Source organism: Excalfactoria chinensis, chromosome 3, assembly GCF_039878825.1.
Source record: "Excalfactoria chinensis isolate bCotChi1 chromosome 3, bCotChi1.hap2, whole genome shotgun sequence".
NCBI classification, from domain to species: Eukaryota; Metazoa; Chordata; class Aves; order Galliformes; family Phasianidae; genus Excalfactoria; species Excalfactoria chinensis.
Genome location: NC_092827.1, coordinates 74,778,586 through 74,805,982, shown reverse-complemented (window position 1 = coordinate 74,805,982; position 27,397 = coordinate 74,778,586). Strand labels below are relative to the sequence as shown.

The 27,397-nt window shown below is 41.6% G+C and overlaps 1 protein-coding gene across 2 annotated transcripts in view; it reads right to left on the bottom strand.

The window, feature by feature from the left end:
• VIT (vitrin) overlaps nucleotides 1-27,397 on the bottom strand; it is a 43,933-nt gene that overhangs the window by 5,792 nt on the left and 10,744 nt on the right. The window contains exons 2-15 of one of the 2 annotated variants that reach the window (XM_072331906.1): nucleotides 24,649-24,712; nucleotides 24,190-24,255; nucleotides 22,956-23,112; nucleotides 20,771-20,904; nucleotides 16,862-16,939; nucleotides 15,261-15,341; nucleotides 13,704-13,910; nucleotides 12,989-13,039; nucleotides 9,102-9,140; nucleotides 8,952-9,008; nucleotides 8,437-8,499; nucleotides 5,558-5,605; nucleotides 2,718-2,780; nucleotides 547-694 (exon numbers count right to left, since the gene is read on the bottom strand). In XM_072331906.1, the coding sequence (XP_072188007.1) occupies nucleotides 547-694; nucleotides 2,718-2,780; nucleotides 5,558-5,605; nucleotides 8,437-8,499; nucleotides 8,952-9,008; nucleotides 9,102-9,140; nucleotides 12,989-13,039; nucleotides 13,704-13,910; nucleotides 15,261-15,341; nucleotides 16,862-16,939; nucleotides 20,771-20,904; nucleotides 22,956-23,112; nucleotides 24,190-24,255; nucleotides 24,649-24,679 (1,223 nt within the window). In that variant the 5' untranslated portion in view covers nucleotides 24,680-24,712. The remainder of the gene's footprint in view (nucleotides 1-546; nucleotides 695-2,717; nucleotides 2,781-5,557; nucleotides 5,606-8,436; nucleotides 8,500-8,951; nucleotides 9,009-9,101; nucleotides 9,141-12,988; nucleotides 13,040-13,703; nucleotides 13,911-15,260; nucleotides 15,342-16,861; nucleotides 16,940-20,770; nucleotides 20,905-22,955; nucleotides 23,113-24,189; nucleotides 24,256-24,648; nucleotides 24,713-27,397) is intronic. The other variant, XM_072331907.1, reaches the window with a different exon arrangement.

The window sequence follows — 27,397 nt, the reverse complement described above, 5'->3', positions numbered from 1 at the left end:
CTTCCTGAGAAGAAATTCTTCCTAATATCTATCCTGAATTTCCCCTGGCAAACTTTAACATGCTCCAGCCACGCACATATCTGGTGGTGATGGGAGCAGCTTGTCCCTAACAAACATTCTGAATGCCTGACTGCTCCCACAGGCTGTGACAGGAAAAGGAGAAGGCAGCAAGCAGGGATAAGAGACTTTCTCAAAGCAAAGAGTGTAACAGGTTGTAAAGGCAGGATGACACTGTTCTTTGATATGCTTGTGCCCATTACCCTTTGGGGTTCCCTGGGGGAGAGGAGTGCTGCTCCAGCAGCTCCTGCAGTGCTGGTTAATGTGTAACCATAGGTGGAGGTCACAGCATAGGAACACCAGCAGAGACAACAAAAAGAAGACCCCATGCTGTGAATATGGATGAAAAGATAAATTATCAGTGAGGCCACACTAGTGGAGTTCTAGAGGGTATTTCACTAACAACTGTTTCCAAATATAACAATTCTCATTTACAGCAATAATGAAACAGAGCTAGGTTTGTAGCCTGGGTGCAGAAGCAGCCCTTACCCGTACTGCACAATGCCCATCAGAGGCCCGGCGTTGTTGATGCCGAGGGCATGAGCCACGTTAATGAGGAACTGTTTCTGGAGCTGGAAGCGGCGTTTACCGATGCTCCAGCTCCCATCCATCAAGAAGGACAGGTCCACCTTGCAGCCTGAGGAGAGACACGAAGGCAGAGAAAATGGTTGTGGTCCTTTTAATAGCAGTACTCCTCATGAAGAGCAAAGGCCTAAAAACTCTGCACCTGGTGAGTCATCCTGCTGCGTGAGCTCTACCAAAATGCTGTTGATGGTGACATGGTAGCTGACTTGGGCCTGTGTTGGCACCAGCCATGCTGGGGTGTACTTTGGCTGGGTAATATGGGGACAACCAGCGTTTGAGGTGGGAGGTGGATGTCATTGCCCCTGTTCTGGGCCTGCCGGTGAGGTGGGGATGACATCTCCCACTCAGTCCATGTTTGACCTGAGCTTCAGTTGTTCCCAAAGCAGCTGTGGGTTTTACCTGTGTGTGAACAGCAGCACAATTTCAGAGTTGCCTGACTCAGATAAAAGCTGCATCTGCACTCAAATTCTTCCTGCTAATTACTCAGATGGACCTGATCTTTGTGCTTCTGCATGTGCTGCCTGTAGTCCCTGCCTGCCTGCTTCTACTTCTCCTCACGTTAGCGGTGAAACATTTGTCAGTTGAACCGTGACTAGGAGTGGGATCAAAATTTGGCTTAACTGGAGCGCTACTGTTTTCTCCTGCCATCTGTATCTCTTGATTTGTGTCTGATGACGCCTCCTACCAATCAGACTGTCCAAAATCGTGTGTTTTAATCATTAGATAGCCTGAAGGCGACAAAGTGCCAATTGTTCTTACTGGCTTATGCAACTGCCTCCCATCTCATTACTTTCAATTCTTTCTCCCGTAGCTGTCTTTCTAATTCTAATAATGCTGAATTAGAGAAGCGTGACCGAAAAGCATGTTCATTCACAGCAGAGAGTGAGGCAAGGCTGGGAACCCTCAACAAATAATACCTCAATTAGGGGCCAAATTTTCCTGAATTTCTTGGCCTTAAAAGGGAAATACCTCATGGGATGCACACACGCATAGTGGAAGTTTCTTAGCTAACAGGACATGAGATTTACATGCCTGCTCCAACTTAATTCCTGCAATGGTAGAAGTGTTCCTGAACTTGGTCAGCAGCAGGACTCTGCTTACGTATGCTCTGTAGGAAGCTGTACTGAGCTCCGCTTTTCCTACAGTGAGTTTGGATCTTCAAGGACAGATCCTTCTCTTTTTCTTTTCCTCTCTCTTACTTCTACACCGGTTTTAGGCGTAGTTGACATTTTTTGATGAGATAAAATGTGTTAGGATTTTTAGGTAGAGCAACTGGAGATATAGGAATGTTTGGTTCAGCATTTAAGGTAAAGAGCCCTTGAGACAAAAGTGAGCACTCAGCTGTGGGAGGATGGGCACAGGAGGCCCCGGGGTCAGGCTTCCCTTGAAGAGGTGGATGACCCCATCTCTGCATTTATGGTTTGCTTTCCCTTCCTTCTTCTCCTCTGGGCCCCATTTCAAGATGAGTTAATGGGCAAACCTGTCTTTAATTACAAAGGACTTTGCAAGGTTAGCTTTTCAGAGCATGTGACATCTCCATCTCCAGACAGAGAGCTCCTCAATGCTCCTTCAGTACCCCAGCCAGGACACACAACTTCTCTCTTGGCTGCGTCCATTTCTAAGGCGGTTTCTTTCCCTCCCACCCTCCGCAGCAGGAAGAGCGCCTGTGCGGCCACAGGAGTGTGTGCGGTCATCAGGGTTTGCTTGCCCATCCCTGGCTGCAGCTCATTGCTTTGTTGTCCTGCACTATCACAACGCCTTGAAAGGAGCTGTGTGTGCCCACAGCGTGGAACCGAGCTCATCCTGAAGAGGAGCAGTGAGCAGCCATCGTCCTGCCACCCAGGTAAGCTACATCTTGGCTGTGCTTCCCTTCTTGGAAAAGCAAAACCAATTGTATCTGTCAGAGGGACCCGCAGAGAGAACTTGCTGTTCCTCTGCAGAGGAAAATGCATTCCTTAAGTTTCTTAAGTTTTCTTTTAAAAGTCCTTGTTGCTATTTAATTTGAATGCCTTCTAGTAGCAGGTAATTAATTAAATGGCACAGTGTAATTATGAGATTAATTCCGATGTACATACTTGGATTCCCCTGTGAGGTCGCTTCCAGTGGCTTCAGGTTCAGTTCCTCCTTTGAAGCAAAACCTGGAGAGACGGAGGAGAGGAGAGGCTCTGTTGAGGTGTGCCGGGCTGCCCCAAGCTCTGGGTGTCTGCAGGGGTGCCTGGAGGGAGCCCCAGGGCTGCTGCTGAGCACCTGCAGCTTGAAGATGCTACATGTGAGAGGGAAGTGCGGGTAGGCAGCAAGTCCTGGTAACTCACGTGTACCATCTCCATTGCCAGGGCAGCCAGCAGCCCCACTGTGAGAGCACTGCATGTGTAAAGACAGTGGGTGGCCAAGGGACATCAGTAAAGGGCATTACCAGAATCTGATGGCAGCCGTAACAGCTCTGAGCTTATGCACCACTTGAGCTGACTGCTGGAGTTATTAATGACTGAGCCATAATAGTGCAGAAAATATTCAAGAAAACAGGAAATTCCAACTCCCACCAGTCTACCTTCTATTCTATTTACATCTACCAACTCACCTCTCATGGGAATGAGCACAAGAATACAACTTCTTGGAGCTTTTTCCCCTGCATGATGAAGCTGTGTGCAGTTTTGGGTCAGGAGAGGAGGTTTTGTCGAGGCTGCATCCTCAAACTGGTGTCTGACCTGACATCTGATCCCCTGTGCATGGCTATAATGTCCTACTAGGACATTACTGGGCAGAAGTCTTGCTTTGGCCTCTCACTTCTAAATTCATCTGCCAGAGAGGGAGATACCTTCTACAGCAGGGATCAACCAGCCCTGCCAGTTCCATTCCCGTGTGACTGCACTCTGCCTTTCTCACCTACAGGCATCTGTCACTGGGTAGGACACCGTGTAAGCTGGGCACTGTGCCTGACCTTGTGAAGGATGCTAGGTGTTCCCATATGAACGAGGTAGGAAAAGGGCACTAAGGTTAGCCCCATTTCATTTATGTTCTTTTTTTTTTTCTTCTTTTAAACCTGAAATACTCAGCAGCTTGCCCTCATGACTGCATATACTCCAGAGTAGCCTTTAATCACAGGTGTGTAACTTCTCTCAGTAGCAGACCAAAGCCACATTCCACCTCACAGTGCTGTGTTCCAACACTACATGCCAGCTTGGCAGCACATACACACTGCCCTCCTGCTTACCTTATTGCAGGTCACGGAGTAGGTGGATTAAAGGCTGTTGTGAGGTTAGATACTAACGCATGCCTCTCATTCTAGCAGACAGACTTTACGGAGAAGTTAATTCACAGCTATTCCCCTCATGCGTGTGTCTGCACTCGATAAAATCTGCAGCCCAGAGCTGCGATGAGCTCTGTCAGCACATTGCACCTGAGCACCATTGGCACTCCTCATTCTGGCTGCTGGTGCCACCAGCTGTTCTCAGAGGCTGTGGGTGAGCGGGCTGCTTTGTGCTCACTCTGACAATACGGTCACCCATCGAATAACCTTCCCCACTAATTGGGGAGGTGGTCGGAATCTGTGGGTTCTGCCAGTCCAATTTAAGGTTGTTACTGCCATGGGAATTTCAACTTACTGCACGGGCAGCCTACTCCATGCTAATTAAAGTTCTCTTCACTGATTGTCACAGCTGTCCATGCTGATTAAACTCCCCATTCATTTCAGCAAGACAGCAGTGACTACATGCACACCAGGAACCATTCCTTTGAAGTGACAGTCTGAATTCATCAGACTTTATCACACAGATGCTTCAGTTTGTGAGAAACTGTGGATACAACATCCCTTCTCCCACACCCAAACTTTCATTGCATTCAGTACAATTTGTCATTTGCTGTCTCGGGGTGCCCCTCTGCAGCTTTCTCTGATTAAACCCCCTGAAGTCTGGATAGAAACATGCTCTCTCTCTGGCTTAGAGTGCCACACTTGGAGAAGGGAAATCTGTTCATGTTTGAGATGATGCAAATTTTGACTGAAGAGTCACTGCCACTGGATTTGCAAGCTAATGCAAATAGGCATCACTGCTGGTAACAACCAGTGGTAGGATCAGTCAAACCTCGGCTTTGGGCGTGTGGGGGGATGGTCTTTGCAAGGGCCACCAACATAGCACAGCTCCCTCCAGAAGCAAAACTGGTGATGGAAAAGACATCTTATACATGATGTTCCAGCTCCTCGTAAGAGCAGCCTGGGATGAACTGCCATATCTTTGCATGGACTTTGCATGGTAGAGTTTGCATAGTCTACTTCAAATGTACTTAAGAGATCCCTTAAATACTGAATGTGTGGGATGTGCACTTCAAAACTGCACCTGGCTAAGAACTGCTCAAGTCCTGACCCTCTGCCTCTTGAGCCTGCTACAAATGTAAGGTTTTCTTTCTCACTCACCAGTAGTTCTAAAAATTCTGTCTTCTCATTTTAAGGCTAAAACATTAGAAAATTTCAGTAATACCTGCTATTTTTTTTATTCCCCATTCTCATCTGAATGCCCTTCCTTCTTAAGCACATTTGCATCAGAATAATTTGCCATCTTTTCATTGATGGCATTTCTAGCCTGCTTTCCCAGCTGTGGCATTCCCAAAATACCTTCTTATTTACAAGTGAATTTCAGGAGCTAGAACCCCTTTCCTGCAGTACAACTGCCAACTCTTTCCAGAGCACATCTGTTCTGCCCTCACTTTTGGCAGGAACTTGAGAATGACGAAGGCACAGAATAATTTTAACTACTAAGATGTAAATGACATACCTCATTTGTCATCTTAAATGCTGTAATTACTTCTTAGAATGAGACCGTTATCAGCAATGCCATGGGCCTGATGAATAGTGTGAGCTTTCCCCACATGTGATGGAAAACAACAATTCCCAAGCTGGTTATTAAATGCTTTAAATATTTACCTGTGTCAAAAAAGCTCAGTCCAGGTTTCCACAAGTCTGTTTCCATTGCTTTCATACATGAAAGAAAAGACAAAGTATTACTGAAAATAATGGAATTATTGGAGATTAAAAAGCTCAGTTTAGACAAACCAATTTATATAGTGAATCACTTTCCACGAGAAGGAGCTAAGGAAATCAGTAAATTTGGAAACCTTTACAGACACATTTCAAGCCACTTTTAACAGCCTTATGTCACTGGCTCCAGAGCTCTCATCTGTTTTATGTTTGAGTATACCTCTTTAGATCTGCGTTGGTTATGTTCCTCAGAACTGCACCGACACTGAGACAGTTATATACCTACTTCAGTATCCTTTTGCTTTCCCTAGATTTTTTTCCCACTGAAAATCTGCAGTCTATCGATTTCTGTAACGTTTGAACCTGTTCAAACACAAAGACTAAATCTTGTTTGCAGCCTATCAGGCATGTAAAAACTCCTACAAAATTGATGCTTTTATAATTAAGCCCCCAGGTGTCTGTTTTTGGAGCCTTGAGACCTTGCAGGGTCCTCTAGCTTATCTGACTATATAACCTCAGAAAAGTCATGTTTTTCAGTAACTCCAGGAAAAGACTGGTGTGGTTTTTTTTGTCAGTAGGAGGAATGGTGGACCCTTTCTAGAATTACTCTTCTCTATAACAACTGACTTAGATAACTGTGGGTCCTTCCAAATTCCCATATGTGGGTAATGAGGAAGAGCTGTGTATGGCTTCTTTGAGCAGTCTTCCCACGGCTTATGTCCTTTGAAAACTTTCTGTAGTGAGAAGACCTGAATGAAGACAAGCGCAAGTGCCAAGAATTTGAGTATCTGGCTGCAGACATGAAGAATGTGCTAATTCTGAGTGATTCATGAATCCAGGCAAAAAGCTCTATGCTTGGATGTAGTCCTAGACACATCACGGAGCAAGCTCTCAATTAAATGTTCCTTTGAAAGGAAAAAAAGTATTCAGTATTCTTTTAAGTAACTAAGGCTTTTTCTTTTTTCTTTTTTTGCTTAATAACGTCCACAAAAATCAAGGTTGGTTTTTAAAATACTACAAGACTGATCTTTAAAATATATATAAAAAATCTATAATTGTCAAGAGGTTGGAGGAGCTGGGACCTTCTTGGGAGCAGGGATGGAGAAGCCAAGCAGACAAATGGTGTACCAGGATGGGTGTTTTCCAAGCAAATCTTTTTGCTAACCTGAGATGAATAGAGGAAGCTCCTTGACAGCCCAGCCAAGCCCGCAGGCTCAATAGCTGTTGTTTGCTGAGCAGTGCGTGCTCGCTTTGCAGGATCAAGAAAAACAGCTCTCCTTTCCAAGAAAGCAAGGAGTTGTCCAGGAATTTCCCTTTGACCGTGAGAAAAATTGGCTGCTTGGAAGCAGCACATCTGAGCTGCCAGGACCTGGGCTGAAAAAAGACAGGGGTTGTAGGGAATACAACAAGTGTATGTTTGTGGGATTTTTCTCTTGCTCTGTGGCTGCGAAAACAGTTGTTCGTTATGGAATAACTGTGCTTCGCAATCATCTTGGGGAAACCTTCAGGCATGTAAGGTGGGATCAAACTGTGACTGATTTAAACAAGATTCAGCTCAGCATTCCCCTGCTCCTCTGGCAAAGGTTTGGAAAGACTGAGGCTTAGTCAGCACATCACAAGGCTCTTTCCATTTCCCTGCTGTACCAGGCTCTCCCTCCTGTACGCAGTGTAACATAATTTGTGCACTGCTTTGTTAGGCACTTTTACAGGCAATGTGTTCACTCTGCTGTTCTGCATGGGTGCATACTGCCCACCTGTTTCTCTTGTGATGGTGGGCATTGGATTTTGACACAGGCAAAGAGGATTGAGAGAACATAACGATTTAACAATTATGAGATTAAAAAGGAAGAAAAGGCTGTGATATTGATATGGCCAAAAGAACATGAGATAGACAAACACGGATGGAAATGAAGGGACAGAAAGAGACTGAAATAACAGGAATAGTGTTAAAGCAAAGTAACAGAATGAATCTCAGGAGGAGCCAGAGTGTATTCATTCTAAATATTCTGTACTGGGTCTGGACTGTTGTTTTGATGGAGAGATCACAGGACACGAGCACTTGACCTCCATTGCCCAGGAAGGTCCTACTGCATGAGGATGCCTTCTATCAGGACATCATATTAACATCAGCACACCTTGCCCTCTCCCCTGTTGCAATGCTTCTGAGGTCTCAGCTCTCACCAAAGCTGCCTCAGCCCTGGTACACCTGCAGGCACTGCAGCCTCTCCCTGCTCAGGACACTGGGCTACCTCTTCTCCTGTCCTTTCCCCTGCCCTGGACAAAGCCATCCCTGAAAAGCTCTGCTATCAGATCTGATGTTGGTATGTGAACTGAGTGCTCTGGAGCCACATGAAGTTGCCAACAGCCTTCCAGAGTGCCACTGAAAGGGCTGCTTGCTGATGAAGTGGATGGTGAATTGCACAGCTGAGAAAGAAGAACTGCATTGATTATGCTTCTACTCTCAGGGTTAAGATACCCCCTATCTTGCAGCCTGGAGTCAGCCTGGAGGCTCCTGAGAACAACAGGAACAGCAGAAAGTTTAGCTCTACCATAGACCTGATAGGCTGCACAGTGCTAACAATGAGTTTTCCTCATTTTGACTAACAAATAAGGTAAATTACAAACCCCATGGTAGATGTTAATTCCCACAACCTGAAACAACAGCTCACTAGTGGCCCAGCTGTCCACTGCCTGCTCATTCTGGAAGCTGCTGGTTGGCCCTCCAGTACACAGACAATTGCTCTGCAGAGCATCTTGTGGGCTAATTTGGGGTTACTAAAGCCATGAAAGAAGGCAGAAAACCTGCACCTAGCAGTATGGCTCACCCAGATGGGCTGGAGACCCAGCAGGCCTACGGAAGGTGGCAACAGGCTCTTGGCGCTGAATACCTGCACAGTGCGAGAGAGAAACGGAGGTTAGATGCCAGCTGGCCAGGATAGAGAAGCATGACCTCAAGGGATGAGGAGGCTCCAAACTATCTTTCTCTGTGTGTTTTCAGATCAAATGGAAGATGAATTAAAAAAAAAAAACAAACACCAACGACAAATAAAACCAACTCAAGTCTTCTGTGTTTCCCTCCTGAGATGAGGCCTATGGAGCCCGAGGCACAAAGTTCTCCTGACATTCAGCATTAGCAAGTATTATAAAGTACCTATGTAAATAGGTCTATAATATTGTTCTGAGAACAATTCTAAGTTTAATCATTTCTTTTTTTTTTTTTTTTTTTTTTTTTTTTTTTTTTTTCTTTTCTAGAAGTTATGCTATTTTCCTGCAATAACTACAGTATTATCTGTTTTGTAGAGGTGGGTGATGAGGAGAAATAAGAAAAGTGATTGGTTACCTGCATTGGGTCGCAAAATATTCCTGTTACTTGCAGAGGTGGAAGTGCCCCTGAATGCTTTGAAAGTATTGCACTGGTTAGTAAACAGAACTGAAAGACAATGCTTTCTAGCATTCTAGCAGTAATCCTGCTAGTTCATTCAGTACATACCTGTATTCAGTCCTCTTCCTTGTGAAGCCTGAACTTGTCCTGAGTGGACATCAAAATGAAGAAATGTCATTTGTACCCCACGTTTGGTGCAGGATTTCTGCTACCTAAATCTCATTTCATTGCTATCAGAGTTAATTGTTGATAGACAGAGTTTTCATTTATATCCATTTTCAGATGTTAAAACCTTACATTTTAGGTCAGCTTAAAGATGAATTGCTTTGTTCTGTCTAGTTAGATTAGTTAATATTCACTTCAGTTATGAGTAGTACTTGTACTTGCCTCTGGTTTGCACTTAAGATGTTTGTAGTTACTGCTGTGATTTGCTTTCCCCAATAAGTTTCCTTTCAGAATTGCTCAAGCTCATTATTTGTTTTTATTTCTATTTCAGTACTATCCAGTTGTGTGAGGAATGTTAAAAACAAACCAAAACAAAATCCAGACCAGATACCACACTTTCTCCATGGAGCTTACTCTCTGAGACAAGAGCCAGTGAGTAGATACAAGCAAGCAGGAAGACTGTAAATAATGAAACAATAACAAAAACAATGTGGGAGAATTCATGTGTCTGAATTGTCTTCATTGCTGTCTACACAAAATGCTTTTAAAATGTGATTGTGTTAATAAACTCCCGCTGTTCAAAAATACTGAATTCTCAAAGCATTTGCAGATGAAGATTGTCTTCAATCATACTTTTCCTTTCAATAATTGCTCTTAAGAAGCTTGTTAACATTCCAAAGCCTGCTGAAATTAGTAGGAATGTTTTATCTGACTTCTGAGAACAATGGATCCATGAGATATTTCTCAGTAAGATATCGTAAATGAGACCATTTTTAATGGTTGTCTGAGGAAACAGGAACTGCTGCTACTTGGGGGCTTTATATTACAAAATTAAGTGACAGCAAATAGTGTGTGTGTAACCCAAACTTGAACACTCACAGACTACTGGAAGCCCTTTAATGGGATTTCTGTGAGCTGTCCTGAGAGACCATGAAAATTTAAAAGACCAGGTGATCCTGTTTTGGGAAATCACAGGCTCACCTGCTAGGCTTTTAAACATTGGAGGCCTCTAGCTCTGTCTCCAGGTGATCTGCAGGTAGCACAAGCTGTCTTCTTGGTTTTGGAGAGTGAGCTCTGCTTATGCAGCAGCACTGTATAGAGTTGGGTGCTCTTTTCATGCCCGAGATAGGTACATACGAAAGAACTGGAAGAAGATTAACTTTGAGCCTGAGAGCTTGCCTTAGTTTGAGATTGCCTGAGTATCTACATTTACAAGGCCAAATGAAACAGTACATGAGGTAAGAGAGAGTTTAGTTCATAAGTCCCATGCACCACAACTTCTGTTCTGTCTCCACACTCGTTAGCCACTTGGTTTGTTTTCTCTGTTGCTTTTGGTGGTACCAAGACTTATAAATGATGAAAACTGGTTTGAGAAGGTGAGCAGCTACTCTATTCAAGAAACATGAATTCCCTCTGAAACTTAGTCAGCATCCCTGATAGACTAAGTATCCAAAGAGAAAAGGCTGTATCCAAAAACAGGCTCCATCTGTTCCCCTGAAGTGCAGCCCTTATCCAATTCTTTCCATTCCTATGAGCTAGGATGGTTTCACACTGTTGGATGTGAGTTTTCTGTGTTGCTTACAATGCTGTTAACTCCCCAGTGCTTTCCTATTTTCTTTTCTTACTACTATGGTAAGTCACAGCTGGGGATGAAAGGCTGTGGTAGGCAGCACCCAGCTAAAGTCACTGTCTGAAAAGAAAAGAGGTGAGGCAGAACTGAACAGGGCAGAGTGCAGAGTAGACAACAACAGGATGGAGTTTTGTGCCTGGTCCAGTGCTCTAAGCCACAAATTGTGCTTTGCTTTTGTCCCTGTGAACTTTTGCCAGTATTAGTGTCTGGGAACAGAAGCACCTTATCTAACTGCATACACAGACGCTCCTGTCTGTGCTCTATTTCAGCATTATTTACTTCTGAGAAGTCTTTTGCAGGCAAACTATGATACCCATTGAGAGGTAGATTTGTGTGACCTGAGAGCAAAGATACATTTGCTTCTGTCTGGTTAAAGCCTAAAGTATCATTAGAAACTCCAGCCTGAATATTATGAGTGAGTTCTAAAGGCTCCTCAGACAGATAAAGCTCATCAACTACTTTGTATGTGGTTGTAACTTTGTTTTCTTCCAGTTTTTAACCTTCAGAATCTAGAAGAAATCAGGAAAATTCAAGAAGATGGATAGTGAATGGTGTGGTCCTAGAAATTGAGTCCATGAAATCAGATGTACATCTCCACCAGTTCTCCAGCTCACAGGAACCTGTCTCTAAATTTCATCACTTAAATCTTCTGGGAGTTGATTTATGTCTAGAACTTCAGTAAAGAAAATTGTGAAGAAGCAGAACTGAACTGCAATGAAGAAATATTTGAAATAGTGAGTACTTTTTTAAAAATTACTTCCAACCTTTCTGCTTTTTGACTAAAAAGTTTGGTCTTATTTAGGACAAGCATAGCTTTTCCACTGATATCCATGTTGTCTAAACTTTACTCTTAATATGCACCTCTTACTGCCTGCGGAACCTCACATAGGTTTTCCTAATTGTCGGCGAAGAAAGTAATGGCCTCTTTTGTGCCGGCTGGTGGGAACATGAAATAGAAAAGAGAGCAACAAGCAGGACCAGGTTTACAGGCATGTTAGATACAGAATGATTCAGATTCCCACTGACATTAAACTGCTTGAAATTATGTTGGCACTTCTGTAGATAATGCCATGCACATACCTGCACATTTGACTCTATATGATTAACTTCCCAACTCCTGCCCTTATCCCAGAGCAGGGCAGGAGCATGCTCTGTTGGGTGTTACTTATTCCTAGCACATGGTATTGATGAAGGGGGATGCTCATGGTGCCTTGGTGTGGGCAGGCTTTCTAGGTAGAAGTAGCAAGGTAAAGAGACCTCTGGGCTCACACTTAAAGTTGACTTAATGATGCTTTCCCTCAAAACTTGAATTAACAAGAAGATGCCTGCAATGTACTCGGGCTTTGAATTACTCAGCTGTAGGTACGGCCACAGTTACATGTGTGAGAGCAGAACCAAGCTCAAGGCACTCAGAAATAGCAACAGTATGAATAGTATGAAATCTTCCAACTCTCTTTTATATAAACCCAATCCAGCTCTCTTTTATACAACATTCAAAATAGTGTCAGGCTCAGAAACTTGCAAAAAGCTGAAAACATTCTCCCTTTCTTGGCTAAGCAATTACCCACTGTATGAGAAAACCCCTCTACATACTTGCATTGCAGCTTGTGGGCTAGAATGGAGGCAGGCTTCTGGATAAAGCTGCAGAGCTCTGAATGGCCACAATTCTGTTGTCAAAAACACAAGTGATGTGCCAGGAATAACATTGCATTTATGCCAGGCTTGGAACCACAGCCTGAGGATTTCACTAAAACTGACGTTGGCATTTCAGAGCTCTCAGCCCTAAGTTTAAATAGCAATGCAACTGTCTGCACTACGTATCTTACAAAGAAATCAAATTTTCCTTTAAGAGAGTAAGACAGGAGGAAGCAACAGGAAAATACAGCTCCAACAGCACAAACTTCTTCTCAAGAGTTGCAAAATCCAGCATTTGTCAAGGCAGGTATTGTCACTTGCAGCTGCTCGCTAGGGAGGATTCCCCAGCATTTGTCACTTGCTGCTGTTCACTAGGGAGGATTCCCCAGAACTCTCAGTGATCTACATCTCTGACATATTAGGCCTAGCATATATTTTTCAGTTTAAATACAGACTTGTATTCAACCACTGCATTTGCTGAGGCATGAAAGGTTACTGAATCATTGCTTCCTTAAGATACACCACACTGCATGCCTTGTGGCATATGCTTCCTTACTGTACTTACTTGATGCTGCAGCTGCCACAGAGGAATATGCAGGGTGGACGCTGCTAGAACCTAAAAATAAGAGATTTTGATTTTCATCTACTGAACCACTCAAAAAGACACCAATATATATGAATAAAAATAAATGAAGAGAAGAAAAGTTTAGGAAAAACTGGATGTGGAAAAAATTACACAGGGAGAATTCCTTCAGTGTTTTCATCTTTAAAATCCAAGAGCCAGTAGAAAAACATATATTACAACTTTCATGTATTGGAAGTTATCACAGAGTTTAATCTAAATTGAATCTTAACCTATATTTTGAACATTCAGTCCAGATGTATGAATCAAGAAAATTGTGGCCTACTCTACCTGAAAATCATGACAATGTTTGGAGATGGAAAAGTTCCTCCCACAAGAACCAGTATAGGTGCCAAAGATAATGACTAGCTGTAATTGGTCTGCTTATTGAAGATGAGCACTTATTTTGGGGAATCTCACCACACTGAGTTGATGTGAGACAAACCACTTCTATATGTGTTTCAGAGACTATACTACAACTCTAATTCCAGCAGATGGGCAGGAATTAATTTCTTTATCCACTCATAATATGCCTATGTTGAACTGCTGTGCTAATGATCTACTAAATACCAGTATATTCAACTGTGTGTCTTGTTCCTTTAATTTTAGAAGAACTGTTGGTCAGGAGGAAATCAATGCAAACATCTGTAGTACCAACCTGTATCCCTGACCCTGTGCAATCCAGGTCGAGGCTTGGCTGCAGCCAAGTCTGTTGTGATTCTTGTTGTTGCAGGTGTTGTGGTTGGCTTTGGCGTTGTGCTGAAAGGATCTGTGGTCGTGGTTGTTGGGGTTGGTGTTGTAGCTGCCATTTGTGTCGTTGGCATTGGTACCGGTGATGTCTGATACACCTTGTGGACTGTGTCCCCTGTAGGAACATTGACACAATCACTCTGTTACATCCTATGTGGCACAGAAACATCATTAGTGACTCTCACTGTTGAAGGCCAGCAAGACAGTGATGTTTTCTTTAGGATATCCACAAGCATCCTCATCTCTGGACCCCATTAGGGCCTTCATTATTGAAAGGATGAATAGCTCATGTGCCTGTGTAACATTGGAGTTGCTGACAACAGCCTGTCATAGACTTAGTGTTTCCCCTGCACTTTCTCTGCTTTGAAAGAGAGAAACTCTGCCTTACAGTTGTATCAGGCCTGTGCAGGGGTTCAAACAGCCAGTTGAAGTTGCAGTTTTTGTTTTACCAGCATCTTTTCTCAGTGTAATTGAACTCTTTGAAAATCCGTATAAATAGAAATCAACAGACATCTGGTAATAAAAGATGGCAATTCTGAGTCATAGACCAGAATGAAGTAGGCATTGCCTACTACCACTGAAGTGCTATTGGCAGGAGGACAGGTTTCAGCGATTCAGGAGAGGGTTGGAGCAGGAGCCAGGGGGGCTTTGGCTTAGGCTTACTGTGAGAGCAGCACCCAGGGGTGCCCATTTCAGCTCAATTTGACTCAGCTGACAATTGCTACTGCTTTTAAAATGGTCTGTCATGAGAACAGAGACAATTCTAGTTGCAAAAATGTGCATCCTACATAGTCTTATACAAAATGTTCAGTGTGCTTCCAGTGCTTTCCAGTCAGCATATTAGAAGTGCATTCAACTTTTACTTCTTCACTTATCTACCAAAGTCACCCTAAAATATATTCCATGTTCATCTCAGCCTTATTCTCCTCCCTGCCTTTGTCCCCAGTGATGGCCTGACAGATTGGTGTGCACTGAAAAGGAGTGGTGTGCCTTCATACAGCCTTTTCATTGTAACATAGCACAAGCTTGCATTTTACTGCTGGATGTTCCGCTTTTGGGAAGCATCAGCGTGAAACTGGTGGTTTAATTACCACCTAATGCCAGCCAGAGAAAATCTCAGGTCTCGGACAGTTTTAATGGGATGATGCTGAAAGCAAGCTTGGAAGAAAAACAAAATGACTCAGCTGAAAAACCAGCATGAATGGCTCTCTTTGAGCTGAGCAGCACCCTGCTCCATGCTTCTGCACTAAGCAAAGGAGGATAGAGGGCAAAGGGATACTTCCTGTGCAAGACAGTGCTGAAGAAACAGGGAGTGGGCACAGCGCTTGTTTCTGTAACCTTGGCTGCATGGAGCAAGGAACCTGCAAGCTTACACTACAGCAGAAAGCCCAGGGGCAATGAAGCAAGAGGCTGACAATGTAATTGAGTTTCTTTAGAAAAAGACATGGAGATCCCCAACCCCTACCTTGTTCTGAGGTTTTCCCTGGTATATCAGACATGGATGCATTCTTTGTAACTTTTAGGTCTTGCTCTGGCTTCTTAGGCTCTGAAGGAAAATGAAACACATTAAGAAACACAGCTCTCGAATAAAATAATTTAATGATTTCTATTAGGAGGTTATCAGTCCCCAAAGGGAGGCATCCCACCACCTAGCATTAGTCAATTTGGTCAGTCTAATCAGTGCTTCCTTGCTAGGAAAGAAAAAAGTGATGGATGAGTGCCTCTAGACAGCAGTCAATGCATGTTTTTGGTGCTTCATTTAAGCATCTGACTGCCCAAAAGCTCCTGCCAATGTCAACAGAATTTCTGAAGTGAGTAATAAACACGGGGTTTTACCACTAATAAACCAATCCTCATAAGATTAATGTGAGTCAGGGTCCTGGTGTGTGTAGGTAGTCTGGTGAATACCAACTAGCATGTAGTATTTTAGTCACTAACTCACATTCAGGTGTAGTTCTTTCTTGCCTGACACTGTCATATCTTCATGGGGCCAAATCCTGGATGTAATGGACTCACTTAGAAGGAAAGAGAGATTTTTACTTGGCTGAAATAATTTAATTCCTTTCAGAAGTCTTTGCTCAAGACTCACATTAGTTGGTAGCTGATATTCAAGTGTACATGAAGTGTCTCCATAATGGAAATGACATTTGTTTGTGCTCTTTTTATTTTATTTTTATTTTTGCAACTGTGTAAATTCAAGACTTTTCCTCTTGCTCTTAGCTTAGCTGAGTTCAAGTCTTCATGAGCTCATCCACTGTAAAGAATGATGTAAGGAAATGTGCATTTTTCCCATGCATTCAAATGTCTGTCAATGGGTGCATCCATCCAAGGTTGCATGGCAGTTGTTTGGAGTTCATTATTCTTTGGTCCTTGGAAGGAAAATACAGAGGTCTGTCCTCATTTTTAGGTTTTCACATGCACAGTGGCATCTGAACATTGTAGTTGTTCAGCCTGAGTGTGCATCACTCAAAGTCCAGCCTTTAGTTTACAATTTCTTTGCATTTATGTTCCACAAGGTACAGATCTGTATGTATATCTTGATGTAGAAACTACTGACACGTGTTATTTAAGCTGAGTTGAAACTGGCAGAATGGGATGCAGGCTAAACAAGCTATACAGAGTAACTCCTTACCATATGATTCTTATCTAAAGCTGCTGAATATTGCCATCTGCATTGTTAACATTATTATGTATTACTGTACTCTCCACATCAAGTGTCCTAAGAGACAACACAAGTAGCATTAAGAGAAAGCTAACACATATGACTTACTTCAAATATAACAAGTACAACACTGTACTCAAAGATTTAAAGTAAGGGGGAAAGTAGGTGAGAACAGAGACCTGTAAATCTGGGAAAGACCAAAAAATTGAAATTGTCTGGGATAATTCTGTATGCTTAGCATAAAAAACACCACAACAAAACTGAATGAGATAGTAACACTGATGAGCATAAGGGGTACATTATCTTCAGCATCTTGATTCTTAAATTTTCTTTATTACACAGTTGAGATGCTACAACAAAGAGCTGTGAATTGATATAAGGGAAAGTCAGTCATAATTACTTGCCTGGTTTAACAGCTGTGCTTTTTGAGGAAGAGAATTCAAGAATTGATGGATATGTCACACCCTTTCTTGGCTTGCCCTCTGCAAATAAAAATCATTGTAAAACAACACAGAAAATTATAAGAAACAAAACCCTCCCATCTAACATGTATGTTCAGAATCAGATCCCACTTTTTCACTGTCCAACTAATTTTCTTGAAGATTTCTCTCATCTGATGGAGGAATCTCAAAACCATTACATGAAAAATACCAATGCTGAAACTCAGAATAATAAGGAAAGATAGAAAGCATGTAAATACAGGCCTGGGAAGGATTTGTAGAGGTTATTCAGTTTATTTCTTTGCTCTTGCATGGTGTTAAGCATGAGAGGATCATTCCTGAATAACATCTGTATAAACTGCGCTTAAACCCACTGCCTCCCCGGGCTGCCTTTTTCCAGCTCCCAAATATATAGTTGAACTAGAAAGCGTATTTGATGTGGGATTCATTTCGTCAAGCACACACCATTCTTTTCAGACCTTGCTATTGCAACATGCCATTTCTGGCAATGATCTTTTGCAGTAATAACAGTGAGAGAAGGCTATGTTTGTGTGTAGGGACATATGGTTGCTATATTGAGATCTAAAATGAGAGTCCTGTCTTAAAACAATGAAGTATGTTTCCCAGTTAAGCATTAAAACACAAATCTTTATAATGCCACACCAGATGTCATTCCTATTGGTACATGTAGCTGTGCAATTCCATTTCTTTGGACAGTTTTATATTCTCTGTGCATATCTGTCTGTATCACTGAATAAAAGATTTTACAGAGAGTCTCAGTGTAAGTAAGACTGCTCTGCTCCTTAGGAGCTGGAAAAATCATAACTGTGCAAGCTTGGATATATAGATAAGGATATATAGTATACTATACTATAGTACTATATATATATATCCATATATATAGTGTATATGGATATATATCTATATATATAGATAAGGACTTCCAGTCCCTGGTGACTCTCTATAAAATGATATGTCATGCGTCTGGACCACCTCTGCTTAGACCTACCTCCACTTCCTGCAAAACCTGAATTTTGATGATAAGATTGCTTTCTCTTATGTCCTCAGTGGTTCTTTTAGATGAACATTCAGCTATCATCCTGGCTAGTTAGGGACCAACAGCAGTCAACAGAACTCATCTGTACAGACTGAGTGTTGGAGCAGGTTGTCCCTCTCATGTCCCTTTGCATGTCTCTAGCCCCTTTTCTTTACTCCTTTCTGAAATATCAGATATCAGTAAAGAACTTATGATAACTTTGTAGAAGTTATTTTGAGTTACTAATGGGACAATGCTGTAATGATCTACTTCATCTCTCATTTACATTGGTATAATTTGAGAGTAGCTCCACTGAAGTCAACACCGCTCCCTCAGGGACAGGACAGCAGATCTTTACTTCCATTTTTTCCAGAGGCAGGAGCCAAGTGGGAATAGGGAGCTCTTTTCAAAATTTGGCATAAAGTTGATAAAGATACACAACCGCAGAAAATATCTAAGTGCATTTCTTTATCCCCAAAAGTTCAGAAGTGTCAGGTAAGTTAAAGGTACACAGATGTGGCAGTAGCATAATAATCTTAACTTAGAGCTAATCCGATTTCTAATGAAAACCTCAAGACTTTCACTGTGCTGTCTGCCAAGGGGAAGCTGGCTACTCCTGAACTCTGTGGTTTTCGATAAACATCAGCTTGCATCCCGTATGTTGTCAAATGGTAGCTCTGAAGTCTGACCTGAAGGTGGCCCTGCTTTCTGGAGCTATGGTAGTTTGCCTTTTCCACTGATATGTCATCTGGAGAAAAGCTGAATCTAGGTCAAAGTTTCCTTAACAATTGAAAACCTCAGCTTCTGGCTGTTTGGAGTACAAGACATGGGGTAGTGGCCGCTCACCCTCTTGTGCCTATTTGCAATTAGCAAACCCAGAGGTTTAGGACTCTATTTTCTTAACCCACTTGCTTCAGACTCCCCCTAAACTGAATGGAGGCATTCAGCTGAGAGCCAAGGCATTTCAGGGCTTGAAAGTGAACACCAGTGCATTTGCATACCTCCTGGTGTGCTGGCTGTTTTAATCCCAGGGGACAGACCTTGATCCCCATTGCTCCTAAATGGTGCCACCTCATTGCCTGACTCTCCCAAGGATTCTTCCTCTATGCTCTTTTGTGTGGTTGTTTATTCATAATGTGAACATCACAAACTCTCAATGACAGTATCCTAACTGGAAACAAACTGTTGGCACAGCCTTCCTGAGAGTTTAGTCTTCTGAATTTCTATCTAAGATTAACACGTATTCTGCAGGTATAGTTAGTAAGAATTTCCTTCCTATTTGTATGAAATGTGGTATCAAACATACTGTGTTATGTTGGATTTATGCTTGAAGCAGTTTGTAAAGTAGTTCTGCTGCAACAGAATGACAATTCAACATGCTTGAAATTGAGTCATGAAAGACGAATCTCACCATGCCTACATGTGTGCAGATATTTCATCTTCTCTTTACCTATATTTCTAACTTTCTATAGTATCATCTGTCATAGTGACTCATTGATTAAGAGTAAAGGTATGTTACTACAAATAAAACAATCCTGCAGTTGTATAGGATGACAAGTGAGAAGCTGCTGAGGTAAAAAGATTTTATTTCCTATGTATGTAGCAGAATTACAATGTGCTGTTTGTTGGGAAAAAAAACCCAGCAGCAAGTACAAGTAGCAATTCAGCTATTCCAGGAAAGCCGTACTCATCCAAAATAAATCCTTCTCATGGTGTGGTGTACCCATGGTAAAATGCTGTAAAAAGTGCATCCAAATATATTAATGCAAACTCCAGATGGCAGTTCAGTTTGGTCAGCTTCTGGGACCTTATTAAATAAGGTCCACTAATTTTCACATGAAAACATTTCTTTATTTCTAGTGGCTGTTCCATTGCTCTAGCTGTTGATTTTTCCAGAAATGATGTAGTTAACTAATATCAGTTGGTCATACCTATCCCAAACTTTCAGGAGCATGGACCAGCAAGAGATGGTCCCTTGTCTGGATGACAAGAAGTCATGTCTGGATGGCAAGAAGTAAGACTTGCAAATTGTATGTTAAGTAAAGCAGACCTTGTTTGTGTGTTGGCAGAATGAGATCAGGCAGGTTTGAGATAATATGAAACCGGTGCAAAGAGAATCTAACCTACAGAAATATCTGTGGCTTTCATCACTGAATCCGAGTGAGCTGTTGTGTGTACTGGGTAGAAGAATGGATTAGTATTAAAATGCATTTCCTTGTGCTGGGTAGATATCACAACATTCTGGCTAAGAGTGAAGGAAGCATTTCATAACTTATTCAGGATACAGCAATAGAATTCCTTAAAACAGTGCTTTGTACAAATGCAATATGGCATTTGTACATACATGGATTTGAGATGGGTTGACAGCTTTTTATTTTAAATGTATATATCATTAAACTATGCATACTTAATTTTATTTAGGAATTCGGAGAACTTTGGTCACTGCATCCAACAGGTATACTGAAACTGTGTTGCTTTACTCATAAAAGAAACCTTCACATCCCAGAGCAAGGCAGACTATATAGCTTCACTGCAGAGCCCGAGTGGCAGCACTGAAACAAGTCACTTCAGAAGACACGGACGTAGACTCACACTGAGGGGGCCTAGCTTGCTTGGATGCAGTACTTTTCAGGAGAGAAAATGCAAGGGGAGACCTGCCCATCATTCCCAAGGCTTGCATTTTAAATATCAACAGCAGGAGCTGAAATGCCCACAGGTAGTCTGCGCAGACCTATCAGTTGAAATGGGCAGTGAACAGCTCCAGTGGAGTGTATTTTGCTTTGCTGTCTCCAAAAGAAGCCCAGAACAAAAACTAACCAAGGTGTTCAGCACAGTACCTGAGACGAGGAAGGACTCCCTCCAGCGTGGCAATGACAGCGACCGAACTCCATTGGAGAAGCTCCCCCGGTACCCAGCATGGCCAGCCACCTTCTGAACAAGGATCTTTCCACCTGTGTTGTCTATTGCACCACTGCAAGGGGAAAACATAGTAGTTAAAGGTGGAAATTCTCCCCCAAGCCACAAAAACTGTTAAACTGTGCAAGAGGTAGGAGGTGGTCACATCCATTTTTAAGCCAGGAATTACAGTGAAGCTATGAAGCTACCACTAAATCTGCTGCTAAGAAAAAATTGTGCTTCATCAACACAGAAGAGCAGTCAGCTACACAGCACCGTCAGTCTCTGTTTTTTTCTTGCCATTGATCTTCAGGGTCAGTGTTTAAGGCTGACTGAGTTGCACAGAAGGACAAGTTTCTGCCCTCCTTGCAATTCCTACAAGCATGACTGCATGACTGAAGACACGTGAAGATGCACTCTGAGAGCTGAAAGGCCAGCCATGCAACAACAATAATTTAGACAAATCCAAGGCAAACCTCCCATTTCCCTGACTTGTTCTTTTTCAAAAACTGTTTTCTTTGTTTTTCAGTGTCCATTATCCACAGAAAACCAGGCCTGCTTCTGACTTCAGCCCAGAGTAGGCAGAATACAGTGTTACCGGAAGCTGTGGAGGTGCACCATGTAAGTTAACAAAGCCAAACCCAGCCTGCAAATGGGGAAACTGAAACCTTCACTCCAATAATACAGGGAACTGGCATTTGGACTACAGCAGATATTCACTATCAGTATATTTTGTACCTTCCCACTGGGACAAACTCTGCTTGCAGAGACACAGTTTTCACCGTGCACTAATATCCAAAGGAAGAATTTTGTTGTGTGAAAGCCAGTCGTCCCTTGAAGGCCATCACCAGAGCACAGGGCTGAGCAGCAGCCGCTGTAGTCAAGATATGGCAGACCTGTACCCAGTGACACCTAGGGGTGCAGACTTGTAGTGGCTCTCACTTACAATGCAGTCCTTCCTCGGGCAGTGGGCCTCAGCACCAGAAGGGTTCTGCTGTCCCCTCATAATCATCACCCCTTACAGCAAAGCTTTTGTCTTTTTACATGTTCAAGTGAGAATTCATGCCAGGCAGTCTGAATTAAGAAAGCTAAATGTTTTGCATTTTATATTAATTTAGAGACAGCTTTCCATGGCAACTAAAACTTCACATTAACACATTAACACAGTTTTCCATCTCAGCAGGTCATATTGAAGTATGGCTGATACATATTGAAGTATGGCTGATACAGGGCCACAGCAGTTCATGGGATGGAACTGCAAAAGGAAGGAGGGCAGAGAATTCCCACTGGTGGAGCAGCTGATGTCACCCAAGATTCATGAGCACTTTTACTTTCTCAGTGCTGCTACAGTTCTCTTACACAATATTAAGGGACATTGTTTTTCAAATAAGGTACAAAGTCTGAAAGTCTGAACTATTCAAACTTACTCAAGTTCCCAGATATTTCTCAGAACTGGAAGCACTGTGATAACTCTTTGAGTGAAGCCAAGATGTCAATCAGACTCTACAAGTTCTTCCTGCACTTGTATCTGAATGCATCTTGCCTTTACATCCTGCCTGCAATTACAGTGTTCTGGTGGTGAAGTGAATTTCCATTAAAAATATCTGCACATTTTTTTGCATGGCAAATTAAATTTGGCATAATTAGTGCTATAAAATCTTCATTATGCATTTCTTTGTCCAGTATTTCCTTCTGTGGCAAAAAGGCACATTACTCAGCCTTTGACATCAAGACCGGTTAAATTCAAATCTGCAGAATTAAAGCCAGTCCCAGAAGTGTGTGAGCTGTACATATTCATTACCAGTGATACATGTCTTTTTTTTTTTCTGAAACCTTATTAGTAGCTGCAGTTCCATCCCACTTGAATGAGAATAGTTTAATAGTCTGAGATGTGCAAATCTCAAGACACTTTTATAGCTGAGAAATACCTCCAAACACAACTGATTTCAGTAGGAATAGAGAGTTGTCAGCCCTGGATTCATAGTAACATACACAATCTTTCTCATGTGCTTTCCACCAGAGCAGCAGCCTACAAACAGACCTACAAGGCACTGGGAACTTTGGAGGACCTGAAAAGCTGTAAGTGATGATTCTCTCTGGGTGCCTGGCTCAGTTTAACCCACTCACCTGTGAATTGCAGCACTGCACACACTGGAAAAAGAAGCGTAAATGTCTGTGCCATAGACACGGTATTTTGCATCTTGACATCCTGGAGGGCATTTTGCAATGAATTCTGGATTTATTATCTTCCCAGCCTTGACATCGCAGTCAATCTGAGGTATGTCTGTGAGAGCAAAATCTTGGTAAAGTCAGATTGAATGTTTTCATACCTGAATGATCTTGTCATAAAAGAATGAGCAACTGAATGAAAGGGATGCCCTCCTCTTATGCTCTTACGCCAGTGCTTTTGTGATACAAGTAATGTCTGTGTCCTCTGCATCTACAATATAACACATAACAAGCCTTGTACCAAAGACTGTGGCTGTATGGCTGGAATGAGGAAGTCTGAGGATATTCACAGAATCAGAATTGCAGGGGTTAGAAGGGACCTCTGGAGATCATTGACTCCAACCCCCCTGCAAAGCAGGCTCCCTCCAGGATTATTTCTGATCTTCAGTGTTTATATCTTTGGTGGAGATGTGACTCTCTCTGCTTGAGAGAGAAAGAAATGTGGTTACCTGGGCTATGGTTACCACTGAGGAAGGAGGCAGTAGGGGAAGAGGTGGCCGTGAGTAGAGACCATGAATGACCATACATGCAGGTGGCATGATGCTTCCCAAGTCTCCCCTGTGCTCTTGGAATTCTGTGCCATCTGTAAAGCTAGGCTGCAGCCACATCCCATTATCTTCCCTTTAGTTTTAAAACTATCTGCTGGGTACAATTTGCTTTGAACATTGGGTTAAGTATAAGTCATCACTTCCCAGCATATTTGTATTTTGACTAAATAAGGAAAACAGTCTGTGGAGACTCTAATAGAGTAGGACTGAAAGTTATGCATCCCAGTGTATAAGACATACACAACCTCTCTCATGCTAAAGAATTACATATGCTTTATGTTACAGCAGATCCATGTCATATATTTAGATCACTTTCAAACGCCTTACGATGACCCCTGTATGGTGCGTGGGGACAAATGAAGACACATTTTAATACTGAAATGCACAGTGTTGCTTTTACTCATAGACCAGTAGCATACATTTTGATGATTTTATTCAGTAGAATGTTTTGTTACTTAATATATGTTTCCACTGACCCTGTAGAGAACTGTGAAGAGTTACCAGAATATCACTTCAGACATTTTTATGCATCAGTCTCGCTTGCTGTAAAGCAGCCAAGCATACTAATGGGATCACTTACTTACATAGCTTAGCCTTCTTGGTCTTCTTTGTGGCTTCCTTAGCTGCGTATGTACATGTGAGAAGTACACCTAGAACAAAAACAGTTGCAGGAAAAAGGTGAACTGGCAGCATCAGTTACCACAAGCTCCTCTGCAAGGGATTTCCCAAGTTTTAATCAACTGGTTGAAAAAATGAAATAGGAATATTTAATGACACAACTAATTTTCTGCTTGTTGGTTAACTTGTCCAGTCAAAATGTTATCTACTGTGGGGGAACTTTCTAAAGGGGGTTCAAGAACAATAAATCACACGTTTATCTGTAGAATTCATTGTCAAAAGATGCCATTGAGTCTAATGGCAAAGACAGGAAATTTGGGTGGCCCATTTCTTACTTACTTACTGCTTACACCACCAGCAACCAGTGATCAGCCAGAACAGGGGAGCCTACAAACTAATAACTGTAGCGCATCAGCCGTACTTACCAAAGAAGGTTGCAATGACTGAGGCCTTCATTGTGACTGAAGCAAAATGGATCAGTAAGGAGCCCTGAAATGGAAAATGAGTATATCAGGTTACATTTAGAGGTGTTGTAGATGATACCGGGATGGGAAAGGGATGGTAAGGGAATATGTAACATTCATCAGACTATCACAGTCCCAATGTCCTGTGTCCCTTTCTCCTGGGCTGAGTTTGCTTTGCAGAACAGCAGAGATGACACTAGGGCTCTAGAACAACCAAGGAGTCATTTTTTACTTCTGTCAAACTTTCTTTTACCTCAGCAAAACTAAGGTTTCATTGGTTTCAAGGTTTATTTCTGAAGCCAGTAGTAGCAGAGGACATGACAGATATGGACATGCAGTTTTTCAGGTTAATTCACTAGTTTTCTAGGGAGTGCTCACAGATCTGCACACTCAAGTGCATCCTGTAGCGTCACAGATGTAAGAGGAACATAAGTCAGCTCACTCATGAAGCAAGTTGGGCGAAGTATCTTGCAATCATACCATTAATTGTGAGACAAATTATTGGTTTCTTTTCCTTTAAAGAGGATATGTGTGCAAGCCTGAGATTAAGAAGACATCAGCCCTTCTGAATGGCATTTTTCTCTAAGTCTGTTTATGTGGTTCCTGACTCCTGCTATCCCTGAAGATCTTGGCCAGCCTACAAGACTACAAACTAATCACAGGTATCCTTCTCCTCCCATGTTGCTTTTCCCCTCTGTAACATCCAGAGGATGTTATAAGGAGGAATACTGGTTTATCTATATGCTCTTTTTTTCCTTAGGATCAGAAAGAATTACAAGCAGGCTGAATGGATTGTGCTTGAGCAGTCAATGGATAAAAATTTAGCAGGACAACGAATCCATAAAAGTATGTATTTTTACACTGCTATACTAATGAATTATAGAGCTGGAGATGCGAAGCTTTTGATCTTGGATGAAGAATAATTCAGAGACACTATTTTAAACAAGTCATATAAGAAAATATATTGTGATGATTTCATCTTCCTTTTTATGTTGACAAATTCCTCACCTGTAGTAAAAAGTGTTCAATATTTGGTGGTTGTTGGGGAAATGCTAAGCTGGATGCTCCTAATTAATGATCATTAAAATAAAGCAAAATGCCCAATACATATCAGAGTAAAAAGTCTGTGAGTGAGAAAATATTTGCGTGAATTAGAGGAAAAACGTTAGGGTCAAAATTAAGTTGATGTTCAAAGAAATTGATAACATGCTTACAAATGGCAAGATCTGCACTAAAGACAAAATTATTATGCTATCAAAGAAGAAAAATGGTGATATTTTTTTCTCTGGAAAGGAAAGGGAAGCTAGGGCTCTGATCCTGCAAATGGACCTGTGCATGCACCAGGTTCTGTACTCTTCAGAGATCCAATGGCAGATTTGGGGATGTTTTATATGCAGAAGATAAAAAATGACACTTTGCTGTTACACCAGCGATACCATCCTTTTATAAATTTACAAAGTTAATAGATCCCATTAAAACAAAACTAGAAGTTTCTGCTTCGAGTTAGACTATACTATGAGTTTCACTGAGATTTCTCCTATTTTACTGTCATGAGTCTCACTATTATGATTCTGTGAGCTGCACATTAGATAAAATTATCCATGCTTTACATGATGTTATGATGTGGAATACTGATAGCAAAATTACAAAACCATGACATTTTTTTTACCCCATTTTTTAAAAACCTAAAATAATCCCTCCATGCATGCAACAGTCAACCTGCCTGTGAAAGACAGAAGTTGCACAACAAAGTTATCATATTGTTTTACTTATGAAGCATACAAGAAGTATCCAATTTGCCTTATTTTCTTTGTTTTCTTCTGAAGCGAGATGTGCTTCATGTAGGTCTCGTATTGATATTCCCTTTTGCTTCCAGATCTTATTTTTGTTTTGAAGATTATTTGAACCTATTTGAACCTATATATGCAATATATATAATTAATATATACTATATAGTATACACTATATTAATTAATAATTAATAATTAATATATTAATAATATTGATTGATATATTATTAATATTATTAATATATTAATTATATATATTGCATATATAGGTTCAAATATACAGATATAATACATAATACATAATACATAATACATAATACATAATACATAATACATAATACATAATACATAATACATAATACATAATACATAATACATAATATATAATATATATGTACCCTCTGAGAAATAACTGATCACAGAGTCCTCCATTGAGGTTACCACAAATATACCATCATGTGGCCACATGAATTTCCACGTTTTGTTCTGCCATACTTTTCCTGACAACTCCCTACTACAGAAGTATACTAGGACAAACCACCTGCCTTCCAGAGATGTGATGCAAGGGGCCACATGGATATGAAAGAAAACAATCCACACTGTAATTAACCTTACAAAAAACAAAATGAGAAGTCTTATGTGTAAGAGAAGTGTGCTTGTTATGGCTCCATAGCCATGACCAATTCCACCCAAATCTCAGATGGTCAGCAAAACAGGGGAAGGAATAATTTATCCTCAATCTGGCATTTTATTCACTGAGCTGTGCTGCCTCTGCTGTAATTTGGATTTTACATATCTTTATTTTCCCAGCTCCATGAAATTGCTTTTACACACACAAAATGGGGAAAAAAATGTTCTAATGCCCAGAGCCCTGTTTTTGCTTGATATGTCCTTTTGCTGTGGACCCTTTCACTCCCAGC